This window comes from Sphaeramia orbicularis, chromosome 2 (assembly GCF_902148855.1).
Source record: "Sphaeramia orbicularis chromosome 2, fSphaOr1.1, whole genome shotgun sequence".
In the NCBI taxonomy this organism is placed as follows: Eukaryota; Metazoa; Chordata; class Actinopteri; order Kurtiformes; family Apogonidae; genus Sphaeramia; species Sphaeramia orbicularis.
In genome coordinates, this window is record NC_043958.1 from 15,829,690 (window position 1) to 15,847,580 (window position 17,891).

The 17,891-nt window shown below is 37.3% G+C and overlaps 2 protein-coding genes across 1 annotated transcript; both read left to right on the top strand.

The window, feature by feature from the left end:
- Nucleotides 1-17,891, top strand: part of LOC115434446 (ly6/PLAUR domain-containing protein 6-like) — a 1,359,089-nt gene that overhangs the window by 23,933 nt on the left and 1,317,265 nt on the right.
- gpd1c (glycerol-3-phosphate dehydrogenase 1c) lies at nt 391-8,929 on the top strand. Its single transcript, XM_030156889.1, has 8 exons — nt 391-546; nt 978-1,155; nt 1,437-1,577; nt 2,154-2,292; nt 2,384-2,496; nt 3,324-3,557; nt 5,840-5,946; nt 6,629-8,929. Exons 1-8 carry the CDS (start codon nt 506-508, stop codon nt 6,723-6,725), a joined length of 1,050 nt encoding a protein of 349 aa, XP_030012749.1. The 5' UTR covers nt 391-505; the 3' UTR covers nt 6,726-8,929.

Sequence of the window (17,891 nt, forward strand, 5' to 3'; positions counted from 1 at the left end):
GAACACTTTTCAATACTGTCGATGAAAGCTTTAATGGGTACATTATTTTGATTGATATGTTGACCGGAAGTTAGTTTGTATAGCTTGACCTCTGTAAAGACAACATTAACTCTGTTCAAGCTGTATTCCAGTCATATTAAATAATAAATGACCGATTTAAAAAAAAAAAAAAAAAAAAGATGTCTAATACATTAAGTATATTTTTGTCTTTATACGACCTCTAAATACATTCACCTTTGACGCAAAGTCGGAAAATGAATGGAAAATAGTCATAAAAGAGTTTTTACACATTGGAAATGCTGTAAAATGTGTCAGGACTGTTGAAATAGGTAACATGCTCGCCAGTATAATGTGATTTCCACCTTTGCAGAGACAAGAGGTGTTTCCTTGGTGGAGGGGAGGTGTGGATGTTAAGTAAGTATGTATAGGGCGTGTAAGGAAGTTAGAAACGTAAAGGGAAAAGCTCAGGAGCGGAGTGGAACAGACACTTATTACTGCTTTAAAAATGCCTCCAATGAAAGTCTGCATCGTCGGATCTGGAAACTGGTAATTTTTAACTTGTCTTTTCCGTGCTTTCTTTTGCTGTTTTTAAGGCTGTGGCATTATGTAATCTGAGCAGACGCGGCTACTGCAACTTTGTGCTGGTTTTACACGTCGCATGTACATATCAGCAGCTTGATAATGTGCTGAAGGTTAATTCAGTCTTGAACACTTTGCTATTATATTTGGCATAAAAAAAGACACTAAAATGCTCGATTGCAACTCCTTCTGTCAACCTAAAGATTTACAAGCTGCAGGGATTTTTGCAGCAGACCTAATAAAAACTGTAACTACATTTCCTTACACTGTAAATGTAAGAAAATGTAGTTTCATACCAAGTTTTGGTGACTGCTAAGGTTTGGACCTGTCTTATTAGTGCTGTTTGCATCTTGCTTTCCCATTGATTCCCTTATAATGTCTGTCCATCCTCTCTCCAGGGGTTCCTCCATTGCCAAAATCATTGGGCACAATGTCAAAGGATCCAACCGCTTCAACCCAATAGTGAACATGTGGGTTTATGAGGAAATGATCGATGGCAGAAAGCTGACAGAGATCATCAACACAGAGCATGAAAATGTCAAATATCTACCTGGTCACAAGCTTCCCAAGAATGTGGTAAGTGTCTGCACATCATATTAGGGACATTAAATCTACCTGGTTGTGCAATTCAGCACAATCTTGAAACACCCTTTGGTTTTACAACAACACATTACATTGATAAGATATGCTATCATCATTGACCCATATGGACCTATTTCTAGTGCGATCCACAAGTTTTTATTCATCTGCTTTTCGTTTGTTGTGTTGTTTGATATCTGCTGTGGAATATATTAGTAGTGATTTATTGTATCAAATTGCATGTGATTAGAGTAGCTTTGTTGTTCTCCTGTTATTAGGTGGCTGTTCCAGACATCACAGAAGCGGTGAAAGGAGCAAAGATCCTCATCTTTGTCATTCCGCACCAGTTCATCAGCAAACTGTGTGATCAGATGAAGCCTCACATCACTGAGGGAACCATTGGGATATCACTCATTAAAGTATGATTGTGGTATTTTTCATGTGAGAGTAAAAGAGGAAATACTATCATTTGACTAAGCTTATATTTTTCTGTGGCCACAATGTCATGGGACTTTGTTGATGAGCAATACAGACATACTTCAACCAACCAGGAGCAGAGGTCACGATATAAAATATATCCTCCTGAGACCCAGCAATGCATTTTCGTCCTCTATAGGGGAAAAAAGTTTCATAGTTTTACTTAAAAAATGCTGCATTAATAAATAAATAAATAAATAAATAGAAATAATTTTAAAAATGTATCTGAAAAAACTGTTGTATTGTGCAGTTTCCAATCAAGACAGTTTAATGTAAAAAAGTGAGAACTTTCACTTTCCTGGGTCTCAGGAGGATGCAGCAGTGGGTTAAAAGACCAAAAATGTTGTCATTATAAAAGAAAGATATTGATTATTATCATAAGTGTCAAATTTTAATCTCTATTAGACCTATTAGAGAGGATGTTTGCTGAGAAATATAACACAGTGCATACTCTTATTGTCATGTTATCACTATTATACAGTTAGTTCATAAACTCTGCCTCATTGTTTGTCCTTCAGGGCATTGATGAAGGCCCAGACGGACTGAAGCTCATCTCTGACATCATTCGAGAGAAGCTGGAGATTGAGGTCAGCGTGTTGATGGGAGCCAACATTGCAAGTGAGGTGGCAGATGAGAAGTTCTGTGAAACCACCATCGGTTAGTTGAATTCAGCTGCACAGATTTAACTTGCATGCAGACGGCAATTTAAGTTTAGAGAGATTAATATGATTAACTGTATTCAATACAGGTTCCAAAAATGAGGGCAATGGTCAAATCTTCAAGGAGCTGCTTCAGACCCCTAACTTTCGCATTACTGTCGTACAAGAGAGCGACACTGTGGAACTGTGTGGAGCACTAAAGGTAAAAGCAGCTACAAAGTCCACCTTCAGTCATGGGAGAAGGAATGAAATTATGGAGCAATGAATAATAATTTGCATAGTTTTACTCTGTTTTCTTCTCAAAACAGACTTTGTTTTGCCTTTGTGAAGTTTATGTTGGTTGTTTTTGCTGTTAGCTAACTCAGTTTCTGAGCTAAGTGGTGACTAGTGTGGCTCACTGTTGTGGCTGCAGAAGAGCTGAAGAGAAGTAGTGAAGGAGTTGTGAGTAAACATCGGTATTTTACCCAGCGTTTCAACATAAAAATCAAAAAACAGTGATGATGTGTTGTGGTGATTATCATGAATGGAAAAGCAGTTAACTAATGTGAACAGACAATCTGCTCCCATAACAAAACAGACTCCAATACAGACTTAATGTACAAGCATGTGCAAATCTTCCATACTGAAGCTGTAAACTTGTTAAGTTGACATCTTCCTCCACCTTCACAGAAAAAATGGGATCTGAAAATATGCAAATATTATTGATTTTTAAAGTTTAAAGTCTTCTAGATGTTTTCTCCATCCCTGAAAGTCCACTTTCAGTCTCTGCACTGATGTGTTCAGGTTTTTACATCACACTGAGTACATAATAGGTCATGATTGACAAAGCCTGCTTGTGTCTCTGCTGCTTAAATTCAGTTTGTTAGTGAGCGCAGAGAAACTTTCCTCCTTTAGCTTTGACTGCATATTTGCAGTCAAAGATTACAGTGAACCAGTATGGAAAGACATTTATTTTAGAGCAGAAGTGACATTTTAATATTTATATCAGATTTAGAAACATCTTACTAATTTTGTATTTAAATCTGTCAGAATATTGTTGCAGTAGGAGCTGGATTCTGCGACGGCCTGGGCTTTGGAGACAACACTAAGGCAGCGGTGATCAGGCTCGGTCTGATGGAAATGGTCGCATTTGCAAAGTTGTTCTGCAAAGGCGAAGTGAGTTCCACCACGTTCCTGGAGAGCTGCGGTGTGGCCGACCTCATCACCACCTGCTACGGAGGACGCAACCGAAAAGTAGCAGAAGCCTTTGTCAGAACAAAAAAGGTGTGTTACACCACTGTTAATACTGTAATTTAAAGGGATACACTACAATTTGGAGATTATTATTATTATTATTATTATTATTATTATTATTATTAAAGTTTCATTCTTGTCATACCCAGTCATGTTAGTTTCTCATAACTGTTAGTTAAAAAGTATTAGGAACTTCAATTCCTTGACTGTGAGGTAGAGCCTCCTCTAAAATAATGAATATCTGGGATTAAATACTGCCTGAAAGACAATTTCTGGGGTCAAAAAAATCTCCTTCGATTTGTTACTATGTGAATTTCATGGAGAGAAGGAGGCATGAAATAGGTGAAAATGTGCTCACTCATCCTGAACCTGCACAGCTACATTTTTGCAGCAAAGTCAACACTGCACTTTACTTAAATGTTCCGTGTGTAGATAAGGGGTATGTATTCGTTGAAATGGAATAAAGCATTTATAATATTGTTTTTAGTGTGCAATCACTTGAAAATAAGAATCACAGTGCTTTCATTACTTTTCAAATAGTGATTTACCATATTTCCTCAAATAGTCCTTATTTTACTTCCGCTGCAGGAGATACCAGGCTGATATTTTAGAGTTAGAGGCAGGCTTTTATTTTCGTCCTCTGTCTAATAAATAGAAATGACCGTATTTAGTATGAAACCTATTTTGATGTGCTCCTGTTTGCAGTGTTAAAAGTACTGCAATATGCTTTTCTGCAAATGCAGCACTTCCTTTAGTTATCTTTGCCAAGTTTGCAGTTTGTTGATCCACGGTTCAGGCTAAATGATGACAGTTCTGACCTTGTTTGTTGGATTCCAAACACATCTTTAGCACAAATGTTGACCACACAACTCGTACAGAAAACAGAGGTGATTTGTGGATATTTCTGTCTAAAAAAAAAAAAAAAGAGTAAAGCTAACAGAGTTACAATGTAAAATAACAGATGATTCAGCATGTGAAGATTATGACATAGTGTTATTTTCACCAACTGTATTAATTTTATGTTGCTGACACTGCAACAAACAACAAAATGAAACCAAGATAGAACTAATATACACTGATACAAACTGTGTAACCAGACAGTGTGTCAAAAACCTTGTATCAAAAAATTGTAAATAAGAAAATAAAAAAAAAAATAAAAAAGAAATTAATTATTTATTATTCATCTACTATGCAGGTAATTATGGGACTTTAAACAAAGGCACCCCTGTCACTGCATCACTTCTGTTTTTTTTCTGTACAACACTAATTCTCGTTGTCTGAACCAAACACTCGATGTTCTGAACCCACGTATTGAATCCTGTTAGAACTTTAAATGCATCCCAATTCAGTAAAACACATTTTATACTGTTAATGTTGTGATGCATAATGTAAACCAAAGGTAGCAGATGAGACGCTGATAGGAATTACATGATGAGGCTGATCATGCAGTTACATGTACAGTACGCTATAATGTGTTTTTATTTACATCTAATTGGTCTTACTGTGTTTTTACTTAAAGTAGATGCTGAATCATCACATGGTCTGTATTTTATTGGTCACGGCGTGTACAGTTTTCCATTATCTAAAGTGTCTTATAAATTCTTTCTGGAGCTACTTGCCTTGCAATGTAGTGCGTAGTAAATGTTCAGTGTTTTTTTGGTTGCTCGTACGCGTTTCATTCTTATAGTTTGACAAGACAGACAACAACAGCATTAAATGTTCTGAATCCTAACCACGACTGTCATACATGATTCTAATCAAGGCGTTTGTGTTTTACTTCAATTTAGTTGCATTTACAGAATTTGATTGTCATCTCTCAACACCTAAAATAAGACGCCTTACTTGGAGAAAAACATTGTGCTTCTATGTTGACATAAAATTCTGCAATCAGAACCTAGCAGTCCTTCATCAATATGGCGTTTTCACAAGAAGGTGATCCACACATGAACCGTGAATGATACTTTCAAGGCAACAGCAACAAATTGACGTATTATATAAAACACTGCTTTACTTTGTATATTTTGTATTTTCTGTTTGCTTTTCTCATACTAGCCTCGCTCTGTAAAGGACACCTACTTGCATTTAAACACCAAAAAAAGCATGAATCATTTGCAACTTTTGTCCTAAGAAACAGTATTTTGACTTTTTTTGTGCATGATCTGAGATAAAACTGTTTTGAGGTCAATGACTTTCCAAGATTCATTATAAGTTTTGAGTATTTGGTTTGAAAATTGGGCTGTATTTTTAGTGAAATACAACTTCTATCAACAGCTTTTCAAATTTTCATACTGTGTCACTGCCTTGTTTCTCAGTCTATTGCTGAGCTCGAAGCTGAGATGCTCAATGGCCAAAAGCTGCAGGGTCCCCAGACCTCAGCGGAGGTCTACAGGATCCTACAGAAGAAGGACATGATCGACAAGTGAGTTCACCTGCTTCTCTAAATGACACAGAAGAGCATTACATTCACTAATGAAAACAAAAATGATTGAGACCCTAATATAAATGATTTTCTTAATTGCATTTCTGTTTTTTCTTTTTTTTTTTTTTTTACTTTAGGTTTTTTATTGAAATTTTACAAACACATAATCAGCAAAAACAACAAAAAGCAAACAAACAAACCTAGCTTGGGTACACTACACGACATTACATTCACATTATTCAGTCCTTCCACCATTCCGAGTTCTATAATCAGTCCATTTATTCCATTTTTTGTCCTTTTGTGCTTCTTGTAATTGCAGTTTGTGAGTTATTTTTTCCATTATATATATTCCGCCAATAATTGTGATCCATTGGTCCTGTGTTGGTGGTTCTGTCTTTCCCCAGTTCCTTGTAATAGCTTTTTTGCAAGCCACTCAAAGTACCTTAACCAAATATGTGTCGTTTCCCACTACACTTCCATCAGACAAGTTACACAAATTCAGGACATCACAGCACATTGGAATCTCATACCTCTTTATTTGTTCGTAGCACTCCACACACCATCTCCTAAAACACAGTTATTTTATTTGTTTATTCAGTGCTACTTCAGGTTCAAACGTGCTCCTGCGTGGCTCTTGATTGTCCTATCCATAATCCCCTGCATGTCTGCCTTGATTCCACAGGTTCCCTTTGTTCGTCGCCGTCTACTTGATCTGCTTTGAGGGCAAGGAAGTCCAAGAGTTCATCACTTGTCTTCAGAACCACCCAGAACACATGTAACTGTTTGCGGCTGCTCCTGTAATAACAGTTTACTACCACTAGAGGGGGACAGAGGTCTAAAAGAGGGAAACGCACAATCTAACAACAGAGCTACAGCACTTTTACATAAAATCATTTATTACTTGTAACATTTCTTCATAGAGTCATATTTTCCTACCTTTTAAACTCAACTATTTGGTGCTTTATGCTGTCACAAAAAAATATATATTAATTTTTAAGCATTATGTGCAGTAAATCAGGTGATAAGTAAGCTACATATTGCGAGATATTGCTTTCATGTTCCCTATAAAGGCAGCAGTATCTGAGGTAACCTTCACTACATGGCAGGGTTTACATTTTTTCCTATTGTATATGGAATGGTTTCCTTAAAAAATAAATTTTAAAAAAGTTAAAAGTGTCTCCTTTTCTGAAGAATCAAGGGTGAAGATGGTGTGTGTCCTTAAACTTCCCCGAGACCAAAGGGGTTGGTGCAATCGCGGGTCATGATCAATGAAAAGCGAATAAGGTATAATGTCCTCCTGTGATTGAGTTGTGTGTCAGATCCCACAGTCGGTGTGTGACGGCTCAAACAGATTCCCACGAGGGCTGCTGTAACTCGGTATGAAAAACCGGATTAAAGGAACAAACGGCGTCCTTGTCCCTCCATCTCAAACTGCGTTACAGGTCAGACTGGTGAAACCTCTGATTCTGTCCCTCTGTCTGTCTCCATCTGCCTCCCATCCCTGGCCTTTCACTGAACTCCACTCGAATAGATGCAACTTTTATTAGCATGACTGTACTTGCACAAAATCCAGTATTAAACATAAGTGATACTGTTGTGTGCATTGAACTAGAGTGCAGGCTGAAACGAATTAAATTAAATCATGATTACAGTAACATAAGACAAAAAACACAGTTACACAAAGGCACTAGTGTGGACGCAAATGAAAACTGGTGTAAGATAAATTAACTTTTTACAGTGTTGACAGTCTTTTAGTGATTAACCAAAAACTGCATACGCTATTTATCTCATGAATTATTTAGTGCACAATCCTTTAGATTTATACACTGAGAATATATTTGTACAAGTGGAGGTAAGTCACATGTCCAAGCAACACAATGCAAAAATCTAAATCTTACCAAGTGTATTTTTCTCATTTCTAGTCAAAATATCACACTTAAAATAAGACATAATTACCTAAAGGGTAACTTGTAAGTGAGACAGAAGAGCTTATTTTCAGACAAAAGATCTTGAAAATCTTATTTCAAGAAATCTTACCAAGACAATTTTCACTTGTTCCATTGGCTGATTTTTTTTTGCTGGAATTAAGCAAAAAAAATCCTGAAACAAGTAAAAAGAAATCAGCCAATGCAACAAGTGAACCACAACCAATAGCTTTTAATCTGTTCAGCAAAAACCATGTTGTCTCTAAATGTGTCAGTTTTGAATTTTTGTGATAAATTATTCAGTGACATGTTTGCTCATGATTTGTCAAGTCTGCTACATGTCATGTTGAGTCATGCGACGACTTTGAGTAAGTCAAGTCGAGTAAATATTAACATAAGTCAGATTGGTCAGGTGAATACCAAGCACAAGTCAAGGCTGTTATCATTGTTCTTCAAGTAAGTCTCATATCTGAAAAATTAACATAACATAAAGTATAAATGTTGCTTCACATTTATTAAGACTGGGACTAATCCACAAACTGCTTTAACTCATATATATCTTTGTTACTCAGATCTTTGTCTTAGTAAACATCCAAGACTGTCTAGACACAGTCTGGAAGCATTTTTTTCTGTAGATTGTACAGCTTTTGTGTGTTTTTATCCACCAAATCCCTAAATTTAATAGCATGTGAGTCTATAATATTATTACATTATTATTTTGTATTGTAGCTCTTATTGCAATTTGTGTCTTTGTCAGATTGTTCTCTTGATTTATTATCTGTCTGTAAGTATGGGAACATCAAAAGATACTCTTACATATGTCTCTAACTAAGTCAGGCACTGGCTCTGAACCGGCCCTGGAACCTGTTTCATGGAAAAGGGATATAAATGTCACCACTGTAAATTGGAAAATCTTTGTAATCAGAATCAAGAGATTATCAAAGTTCACTGGACAAAACAAGACAAATTGAATAATACTTTATATTCTGATGTCTCATGCTTTCAAAGTGGGAATGCTTTGTTCAGATTTAATTAAATGGTGCAATGTTTCTGTAGCATGAGTAGTCTTTGTTTTGTGTTTTCCTCCGTCTCTGCCTTTATCCTTGCTGGCTACCTTTCCATGCTATCTCCCTCCACAGGCTCACAGAGCTCCCAGTCCTCGCTGCCCAAATCCCAGGACTTCAAAGGGTTTACTGCAGAGCTCAGGGAGGCTGATGGAAGAGGCACCAGGTTTGTTTTTTTGGTTGAGTTTGTGTGGGGGGCGCGTCCACGGTTCCCATGAGAGAATAGAGTCTTGCAGGTTGATGTCCTCAGCAGCTTCTCGCCTCATAACAGCGACTGTCATCGGTGGGTTTTTGAATGTGCTCTGAGACCCTTGTGGTGGTTTGACACAAACCCAGGTCCTCAGTTTCAAAGCGAAGGCCCACCTTCAGATGAGACCCCGAGTTGAAAGAGGAGCTTAATCACCAGGGTAACTTGTCTGTTTGGTACCCCACGACCTCACACACTCATGCACTGTCCTCCAGTGGGAGGCCCCATGGATTGTACAGGATAACAGCCCAACAGCACGGATTGAGGTCAGTGTTGTTTTTTGATGTACCTCTCTGCTTCATTACCTCTGTGAACAGCGGAATGACGTGTTCAACTTTGTGTTTAGAACTGCAACGCAGAGCATGTTTAGATTTGAATACAAGAGTATCATCCTTGTAACCAGAGTTAAATTAAAACCCTCCAATACAGGGTCAATACACAATACAGCTACACATCTGGGAGTTTCAATATTTACCTTTTGCTTCATTTCTAAGCTAATAACTGTCTCCCTTGTCTACATTCATGATAACAGTCTGTGCATTGATTTCATTCACTTTCTAAAAATTTGTACTCTAATTTCTATGTATAGGATGTCAGTAAATACTGTTTTACACAATAATCCTCCTGCTCAAACTGAAGTTCTTCAGTGTCTCTCTTCCGCTCCTCTAAAGTAGCAACAGTGTGCAATATATGCAAAAACTGCACATGTTAGATCTTTAAGTAAAAGTATGTAACTGGGACCAGCCAAATGTAGTTAAAGAATGAAAAGTCAAAAAAGGTAGGGTTAAAACTAACGTAACTGTTGTTTCTTATAATGGTGTAACAGAGGCCATAGCTCTAGAGCAGGGGTGTCAAACATTTGGCCTGCAGACCAAAACCGCCCCCCTCGATTACACCAATTTTCCAGTATTTCAAAGCTACATTTGATGAAGAATCTTTTTGTTGAAGCAAGAGCTTTATTATGTAAATGAGTTTTTTGTTTGTTGTTTTTATGTCATTTAGAAGTGCTTTCAACAGGGTGTACACATATACAACCATTAAGACAAAAACCAAATAAAATAACTAAACAAAATCAAATAGATTTTGACCCCTTGTAGAAAAAGTCAACTCTGGATGACATCTACCTAAAAAACACATTAATCCACTCTTCAGTACATCCCACATTCACTACAAATGTGATTTATGGAGTGTAATGAGACTGGGTTGTTATTCACAGTTGACTTATCACACCTGTGTCTCCCATGGATGAATGTCTCAGTTGTGCATCCAAACTTCTCCCTTGAGTCATTCCTCTAGTTCTTTCATATGTGGGCCACCCCAGGCCAGACGCCTGGCTCTATATAATTCATACCATCCACAGAAGCTTTGCATCAGTGTGAAACTTCACATGCAGACTAATAGATGTCACCGAAAGGCAAACAAGTTGTGGTAGACTGTCTGTATTTTCTACCATTTGTGGACATATTTTAGCTCATGTATGTGACTAACATAGTCACCAGAATAAAATATCAGTATTATACAAAACACTGAACAGTGTTACATAGACATTTCACAACTAAAAGTAGCAAACTTTTACACATACAAGCTTTATTTTTGAATGTTTTCTTCATTTCACCCATCCTAGTCCATATCCAATGGGGGCTGCCACTGAAGGCACATGGGTATCAACTCCAGATCTGTGCTAGTACCTTGTTCAAGGGCACAGACAGGGGAATTAACCTAGCATACATGTTTTTGATGGCAGGGAGGAACTAGAGGACCTAGAGGAAGCCTATATGAGGAGGATGAGAAATTCAGAGTTTACTTAGGACTTGACATGAGATGTCAGTGTATGGAACTTCCAAATTGTAATGTAAGTGCATATATTTCATATATGGAAATTCAATACATATCCATGAATTATACTTGCATGAGTGGACTTGTGTTAATACAGAAAACATCTGCAAAGGGGTGCTAAACCAAACTACAATGTAGAGTTATTGCATAGACCATAGACTGTATATGAACAAACATAGACACAGAAATAAACCACATTCCCAAAACACCCCAAAACATATAAATGTGATAAGGGTTAGATTCAGTATCAGTCATAGAACCCACCCCCTCACTTTTAACCAAAGTAATGTTGTAAGTAGTATGTCATTTTTCTCCCAACAATTTTTGTCTGTTTAGGTAGAATTCAACAGTTATGTTTCCAATTAGTTTGTTTCACAGTTATGATATAAAACAGGTCTTCGGCAGCTATAATGACCAGTTGCTGTCAAAAAACTGTCAAACACTCAAGTGGAAACATATCTCTATTGCACAGACCGCTGACCCAAATTGCATCAAAGGAGCACCATGACAGCTCCTGTAACTATAGGGTTTTGGCTTCACTTTTGCATAGCCTGAAGAATTACACAATAGTTTCATCCATCCTTAAATACAGTCCAAACCTATAGAAGTCAGGAGGTGTAGCCTGGTGTCATAGTCTATTGACCCTAAGCAGGAAAAATACCTCTTAAAACTGGGTTAATTAAAACACTACAATCTTTTATACAAATATCAAAAAATGTTGGCATTGTTAAACAAATGTACAAATTATTCATGTCATTGGATTCCAAAAACATACACTGGTAATGGGGTTGTTTGTTTTTTGGGGGGTTTTTTGGTGTTTTTTTTTTTTTTTTTTTATTGGTGACTTGACACATGGGTGAGTCTTGCATCCCAAGCTAATTACAGGCCACTGATCTCATCAGCTGTCACTGCACACTCTTTTTACATGTCAAAGACTGCCAAATGGGACCTCACATCCTTCCTCCAGCTCACACAACACACTCATTGAAAGCAGAGGAGAAGGAGAGAGAACCCAAATAAAGAAAGCAAAGGCCACTTCTTTCCCCAGCTGGTGTAGACTCAATAGAAGAGGGTGCAGAGTCTTGTCCGTGAAATAACAACCACTCCTTCACCTTCCCTCAATCCTCCACCTCTGCCACATCAGTTCTTTCCCGGCTCTGCCTCCTTTTGTGCTTGCCAGCGCTCTGATGAGGGGAGAAAGAGAAAGGGGAGGGTGCTAGAGCCAAGGGGGAGGTGGTGGAGGTGAAGGCAGTGGTCTTTTGCTTTTGCAGTTTGTGGGGGGAAGAGGAGGAGAACTTGGCAAAGCGCCTGGCTGTGGCACTGCATACAAACACAGGGTGAAAACACAAGGCCTATTTGTTTGACTCGCCCATCTTCTTACCTCGAGGAGAGAGGAAAAAATTGCACGAGACAACCATAAGATACGGGGGCTCTCTCTGGATAGCCATCGATTCTGCACTGCCAGAGGATGAACGGAGATGAATGGACAGCAGGAAATCATTGTACATAATTCAATGAATCCAAGTCGGTTTGTGCAGTAAAAGCTTGGCTTTGTTTTTTTCTTTTAACACTTTAATTAAATATGAAATACTGTCATCTCTTATGTGAATCTGCAGAATAGCATCAGGAGAAGAACCACAATTTATCACCACAATATATCTCTTGACAATACAAAAGGCTGACAAAGTCAAAGCTGTCTTTTCTGTGTTGCATCCCGGTTCATTTAAATCTCCTCAGCTGGATTTCCTGTGGACTAGCTGACATCAGCACAAGCTCCACAATTTCTTCTGATTTGTGAAAGATGAAATCTTTACCGTATGTGCTCGACTTGTCTCTCTTGAGCCCATGCTCACATGCACATAAAGATGCAGAATTGATGTGAGAGGGGAACGTCTGTGGATTCCCATTACAGCTGCAAATAACTCTGGCACCTAAGTGTAGCGACGACCGTGTGCAAACCATTTCCTACCTGGAGCAAATATTCACGAGGGAAACTCGGCACAACTGCATCAGCAGTGGCATCAAGGCAAAAAGATGATGATCAATATGTTTTCCTGAATTGTGTTATGTAAATTAGGTCTGTGCTGTTTGTTATTCGTTCACACAAACTATTAACCATAATGAGTGAAAATGAAATGTACATTAGTAATATCAAAGATTCCAACCAGGGACCTTTCTGTGTGGAGTTTGTATGTTCTCCCTGAGTTTGTGTGGGTTCTCTCTGGCTTCCTCCCATCATCCAAGGACATGCACTAATAGGTTAATTGGTCAACCTAAAATTGCCCATAGGTGTAAATGTGAGAGTGATTGGTTGTTCATCTCTATATGTTGCTCATAGGTAGCTGGAATAGCCTCCAGCTCCCCCCACCACACTAAAGCGGGTTCAGAAGATGAATGAATGAATATCAAAGGTTCAGTCTGTAACATTCAGTTGGGAACTGGCTATATGTTGACATAAGTGCTCTCCATTTCTAAGTTAATTGTTGCCAGAATTGCACAATGTTGCAGGTGAAGAGGAGTGAAGAGTTGCACTGAATGCCTTGGGAGCAAACATAAGAATTTTTTTTGTTTGTTTCATACTTTATTTTTATTTGTTTTATCAACAGACAATACAACACAGAAACCTGGGGTCACTGGATGAACACAAAATATTTAAATGACACACAGTAGTAATTACGCATTGTTTTGTTTATAGTCCTGCCATTTTCTCCAGTTATCGATATGTTCCTTGGGCTGTAGAGAATAAGTCAATCTTTCCATAGAGTAGATTTCCTCTATTATAGCCACTGATCCTCATGGGCAACCCAGTCTCATATCAAAATGTGAAATAGCTACATTTATCCACGTAGCTCCACGGGGTGCATCAGTTTTGAGCCAGTTCCTTGTGATGGCCTTTTTGGAAGCAATTGTAAGAATTTTAAAGAGGTATTTGTTTTCTTTCTCTCTAGGTAGCAGTCCCAGCAGAAAAAACACTTTGGGTCCTTAGGAATTGTGAAAGTCAAAATGCCCTCAATCATAAAAAAAAAACTGGATTTTTGAGGAAAAAAACTACCCCCTCCTACTCCTCTGAGCTCATTGCTGTGTTTGTACATTACACAAGGATAATTTTGCTGTTATAAAACACAACCAACAGGTAGATTAAGTTACTTGTCAGTGTTTAGTGTAACCTTTTCTTGGGTGACAAAGGTTTTTACTATTACTAAGCTTAACAAATGTCAACCTCTGCTTTCCTTCTATTTCCATCCTTTTATCCAAATATTGTCACTTCTGTTTCCAAAAAACAAGACATTTTCAGAACAGTAGCCCAAAAACTAATAGTAGACTACATCCATTTCTTCTATAGTTCAAGCTGATGCATGCATGAGATTATTTATTTTTATTTATTTAACATTTATTTACCCAGTCAAGCAATTAAGAACAGATTCATATTTACAAAAATATTCACAAGAGGTGATGCTTTTCATGTAATCAGAAAAAAAAGAAGAGCTTTTGGTCATAAAATTCAGTCTATTTTCTTTCTATTTACTGTGGTTTGTTTCCACTACTGGGATCGTCTGGCATTTCCATTACAGATGTTTATGACAGACTCACTAAAAATATCTTTCTTTTAGGAGACAACACATGTACCATAAAACAGGTACACCAAAGGAGCTATAACTACTGCAGCAAGCTGCAGAGTTGACTGCTTTATGACCACCCATGCACCTGCAGCAAGTGATCCAAGCAGAGGCATTGTGTTTGAATGAGAAAACACATTTGTAAGATCACTGTCCATTTCTGCTTTTGTCTCAGTATGTTTTCCAGTGTCTTATCTATATTTAAGGAGCTATAGTCAAGTTCTTGTCATTCTTGACTTGCTGACCTTGACCTGACCTAAGTTTTTCTTAGTTACATGTTATTACGTTTGGTTCATTCCAAGCCACCGCTCCTGCCCCTGAGAAATTACATTTTTAGACTTCTTTGCAGCAATTTTAGAGAAACACAAGCCTGCTGAAAGGGTTCTATTCTTACACATAAAGGAGAAAATTCATACTGCAAAACATTCACCACAAATGCATGAACAAAGCATTCACTGACAGCATTTGATAGTATTTCGGAAGTTTCCCACAATGTATCCCTTCTAACAATTATGATTAAAGTATGAGCTTTAAGGTGGTTTTCTGAGGTTACGTTCAGCCAGCAGGTCTTAAAGCACAATTTGGATTTTTTGCTGAAATCCGTTTTTTTTTGTGTGGTCGTACATATCACACATTAAATGCGACTTCTATCAGTTTTGAGTATGAACTGAATGCGACCCTGAAGTGACCTGCATGTGCAAAAGACATCCTGACGTAATATGTGACCACACAGATAAACACTGAATTTACAGAAGTATGTTTTTTTTTTCGTTCTTTTTTTTTCAATAATTTATTCATTTTTCATTGATAGAACATACAAAAATAAGAATATAACAAGAAAATACAAAACATCATATGTTTTTTCTCTTGTTTCTCCTCCCGGGATGCAGACCTGGGACGTTTGTCACGTTTTCATGACGTAAAGGTCAGATAAATGCGACCTGGCCGTTCAGACTGAAGTTGCATTGCAAAATATCAGATATCTATTGGATTTAGGATATAACATGAGAGTGGCCTGGATTGGATGTGAAAAAATCAGATTTTTGCTGTTCAAACTGTCTTTAACAGATCGGATACAGGTCATATATGGACAAAAAAAATTGGATTTGGGCCACATTACCCTGCAATCTGAACGTAGCATTAGTTAAATATTGAAGTTTTGAAGAATTTGATATATAATTTATTTTCTATTCAACAAAACACAAAGTATGTCTTTGCTGTGGAGCATCATTGAATTTTCAACACCTTATCAACTCCATCTGACCTCCTGATCATCTTCTTTTCTTACCTGAGTTATCTGCATCCATAACACATCTCCAACCATCTCATTCATTCTCATTCCATCTCATTCATACCTGAGGCTGCTGCCAGGACTAAAAATACCAATGATTTAAATGTTCAATAGCTTCTCAACTGCTAATCCTGTCCATATGTTCTGAGAAGTCAGGATTACATGGAGACAACCATTCATTTCAAAGTCTAAGACATTTTAATACAACTTTCTAAATAATAGAAAATACACTGTTTGATATCCTGTCGGAGTTTATTGCAAAAAGACATTCATATTAACTCATCCATTCTCAGACAAAGCAAATGTGAAACTGAGACTTCAACTTCAGGGTCTCCTAAATCATATGATGTATAGGACTCCTGGTGCTAACAGAAAGCAAAATAAATACAAGTCTTTCAGGGTTAAGGTAAAAAAAAAAAAAGAGCTGTTGTTTAAATGTAGTAAATGTACTGGATGTTCACCCTTGAGTTTTATTTTTAGTGCAGACAAAAAGACCTGGAGATGCACCATTAATCCTTAATGCTAACTTTTGAACAGCCACTCTTTCACTCTTTTATGGTCTTACCCTAACCCCATAATGTAGGGACAGTAGAGACATTAGACCTGACATGAAGATAATATGATGGGACTGAATATTTGTAATAAGGAAATCAGTTAAAAACTTACCTAATCTTATACAGAAGAAACACAGTAGGGTGTGTCCTTGACTTGGATTGGAAAGACATTCACCACACAGGGATTAAAGAGTGTTAAATCTTTGTTGACATTATTTTTGTCGGACCTATTAGACATACAGCCCTTGGATTTTAACCAGATCCTGTCACTTTTTGACCCCACAGTGTAATTGAAGACTTGACAGAATGAAGATATGGACAGAAATAGAAAAAGAAGCAGAATATGCTGAAGAGACAAAGGAGGACAGAGACACAAAGGGAGGAGGTGAAGACATGGGCGATACCAAGAAATGAGTGTAAGAGATAAAGACGAGGATAAAAGAAGGACAGAGGCAAGGAGTGATAAAGAACCTGATAAAGACAGGGAGATAGATGATCCTGCTGCAGTCCCAGCTGGACCGCCTGTTATGTTTTTATTCTGTTCAGAGACATTCCATGTCACTCAGTAAAATAACATGTTTCTAGTTATCGTCTATTCATCCGTCTGCCCAGTCTGATTGAGTTTGTAAAATCCTTGGCTCCTTTTATGGAGGTTTTCTTCAAATGTTGGTTGCAAATGTTTTGCCAGTGCAGGTCCAACGCAGCTTTACAACTCTGAAGCCTTTAACCCATAAAGACCCAGCACTACTTTTGAGTCAGTTCCCAAAGGATTCTTTCTCTGTATTTAACCTTTCTGAAGTGATTTATTATCATTTATTATAACATCATCCTCTGTATTTTGTGGTTTTAGTGAAAATCATGTATTTTCCTATATTTAATTCATAAAGACCCAGAGCTACTTTTGTGTCAGTTCCCAAATGAATTTTTCTCTCTATTTTTAACCTTTCTTAAGTGATTTATCACCATTTATTATAATATTATCCTCTGTCTTTTGCATTTCTTCAATAAAAATTAGGATTTTTCAGGATGTTCATAAAAGATCACATTAAAGTTAATCTTCATAATATAAAAAACAGAGAACAATGAAGAAAATGTGACTTTTTCAACAAAATTTATCATTAGCTGAATATAAATCCAGTGTGTCCATCCACTGTCATTGATCCAACTCCATGGGTTTTACTGGTGAATCAGTGTTGTAGAAGATGACAGTGTTTCCACGTTCATCATTCCTCTGAATGTCCAAATGGGTCATATCTGATAACCATGAAAAGATGGCAAACTGCATTTTAGACCAATTATTTACATGGATAGATAGGTTTAATGGATCCTAAATTAATAAACATTTAATATTTGTAGATGATTTTGGTGATCAGTGTTTTTTTGGGTCTTTATCATGTAGATGTTCATGAAA

What these genes read in the sequence shown, in the direction of transcription:
- gpd1c (XM_030156889.1), top strand. Translation starts at nt 506, where the DNA reads ATGCCTCCAATGAAAGTCTGCATCGTCGGATCTGGAAACTG. An exon ending in TTGGGATATCACTCATTAAA is followed by an intron (nt 1,578 to 2,153) that starts GTATGATTGTGG and finishes TTTGTCCTTCAG; the next exon opens with GGCATTGATGAAGGCCCAGA. An exon ending in GTTCTGTGAAACCACCATCG is followed by an intron (nt 2,293 to 2,383) that starts GTTAGTTGAATT and finishes TATTCAATACAG; the next exon opens with GTTCCAAAAATGAGGGCAAT.